General features: G+C 43.0%; 1 protein-coding gene across 1 annotated transcript; it reads right to left on the reverse strand.

Annotated features, from left to right (window-relative positions):
• Window positions 1–215: 215 nt before the first annotated feature.
• Window positions 216–777, reverse strand: MELLADRAFT_70352 (uncharacterized protein; the record flags this gene model as incomplete). Its single annotated transcript, XM_007419770.1, has 2 exons — window positions 216–407; window positions 487–777. The coding sequence occupies 2 exons, from the start codon at window positions 775–777 to the stop codon at window positions 216–218; spliced, it is 483 nt and encodes a 160-aa protein (XP_007419832.1).
• Window positions 778–1,903: the final 1,126 nt, after the last annotated feature.

The raw sequence follows: 1,903 nt of genomic DNA on the forward strand, positions 1-1,903 counted from the left end.
TTCAGCTTCACGTTGTTTGAAAGTAGGTGGAAGTTTGAGATCAGTTGCCTTGTGACGAGCTACACAGACTGGTCGGCTTTCGGATCCGTCGCAATGCCCATAGAGTTTTGACCATCCACTAGGGCCCTTAGTATAAACGTTAAGACAGAATCGGCACTTGTAGCCTCGAGGCTTGGGCCCGGTCTATCAAAGGTAGATATCAAATCAGTTTAACATCAATGATAGGTTGGTGTGATAATAATGATTCTTCCCTCGTTGCCTATATGCTCAGGTGGAAAGAAGTAGAGAGCTAGTTCTTTCGCCTCTTCTGCTTTTTGCTGGCGGATACCTCTTCGCTTGGCTGAAGATGTTGCCACCGATGTACCATCATCCTGATCTAGGTCTATCTCAATCGGAGCTGTGATATGCTACAATGTGATAAAATAGGAATGGTACGGATTATAAGAACACCAAATATTGTAAAGAATGATGTGATAGTGAGCTTACTTTGTTTGATTTTGACTTTTTGCGACCTTGAGTAGAATCTAAATCGGACAAAATTTCATTCTGGGACTTCTCCCCTCGTTTCTTTCTTTTGCGAACAGTGACAGTTTCTTCTTCATCAGAATCCGAGGCTACGGCAGGCAGTTCAGTGTTACTTTTACTAGATGCATCTGCAGTAGTTACGCTGAGTGACAATCGAGAATCTGACGAGGTGGGAACCATGCCGGGACTGTTTGGGGCGGAACGGTTACGAGAACTAGTGCGTAGAGGGGTGGGTGGGGCTAATGAGCTCATGTTGATGTCTGAAAGCCACAACAAGATTCTGAAAGATTAGGAAACGAATGGAAAGGAAAGGGGGAGTTGAAAAGATTGTAAGTTGAGTGAGTGTGGGATTCGGATGATGGGAAACCAAAATCGAATAAAGTGGTGAGTGTTTTGATAAAGCAGGGATGGTGTCAGATGATTGATTGAAACACGGAGATACTAAAAGAAACATACCTGCATTGTTGATACATAGCTGGAAGGAGATTGGACACGCCCTTCCAAGTCCCTGTTGTTTTTGTGAGCTAAGGAGACAGTGCCCCTGAATTATACATCTCCGGATTTGAAATTAATAGGCTTTTGAGTTTCCTTATGTAATTATTAAAAAACACCCTCATGGAGCGCTACCTGGAGCTATGTAGCACTATGTAGCACTACATAGTGCTACATGATAGTGCTGCGAGTAGCGCTACCTAAGGCTACATAGCGCTATAAATCCAATCACACCGATATATCGGAGTGTGGTCTTCACAGGCATTGTTAGCTATTTTTAGATAGCGGAGCGCTGTGCAACTACATCCATAGCGCTACCTGGCTAGTGATATAGCACTACACTACAATTTTGTAGCGCTATTAATAGCGGAGCGTCTCGGTGTAGGTAGAGCCATGAGGCCCAGAGGACAAGATTTATGTCTTAATTCCTTGGTTTGAATAACTTCTTCTACTTCATTGGATGAACTTCCAAATCCCTGAAGTGCTCAAGATTCAAGAGTCTTGTTGACCAATGAGAAGAGACCATTTGTACTTTTGGGTAGACCAAGTTGAAGAAAGATCCCAAGAATTGATTCCTTGGACCAGATAAAACCTTGCATGTCAAGTTCTTCAAAGCGCTTACAAATGAAGTCAAGATGTTGGTTTACTGGCTGAGTCTCATTGTGATGTTTTGAGGCAATCTTGCGCCAAAGTTCAATATGAGCTGTGCGGCCACCAGATGGCATATTGATATACCCTGATGAGAAGCTGGTTCCTTATGTCCTCAAGTGATTCTGTAGAGAAAAGGTCCGAGAAGTTTTAGGGCGCGTTCACTTAAGCAATTTCTGGTGAGAATCACATTCTGCATAATTTAAAGTGTCCATTTGCGTGGTGCATGTTTCATTTA

This window comes from Melampsora larici-populina (assembly GCF_000204055.1).
Source record: "Melampsora larici-populina 98AG31 unplaced genomic scaffold MELLAscaffold_504, whole genome shotgun sequence".
NCBI classification, from domain to species: Eukaryota; Fungi; Basidiomycota; class Pucciniomycetes; order Pucciniales; family Melampsoraceae; genus Melampsora; species Melampsora laricis-populina.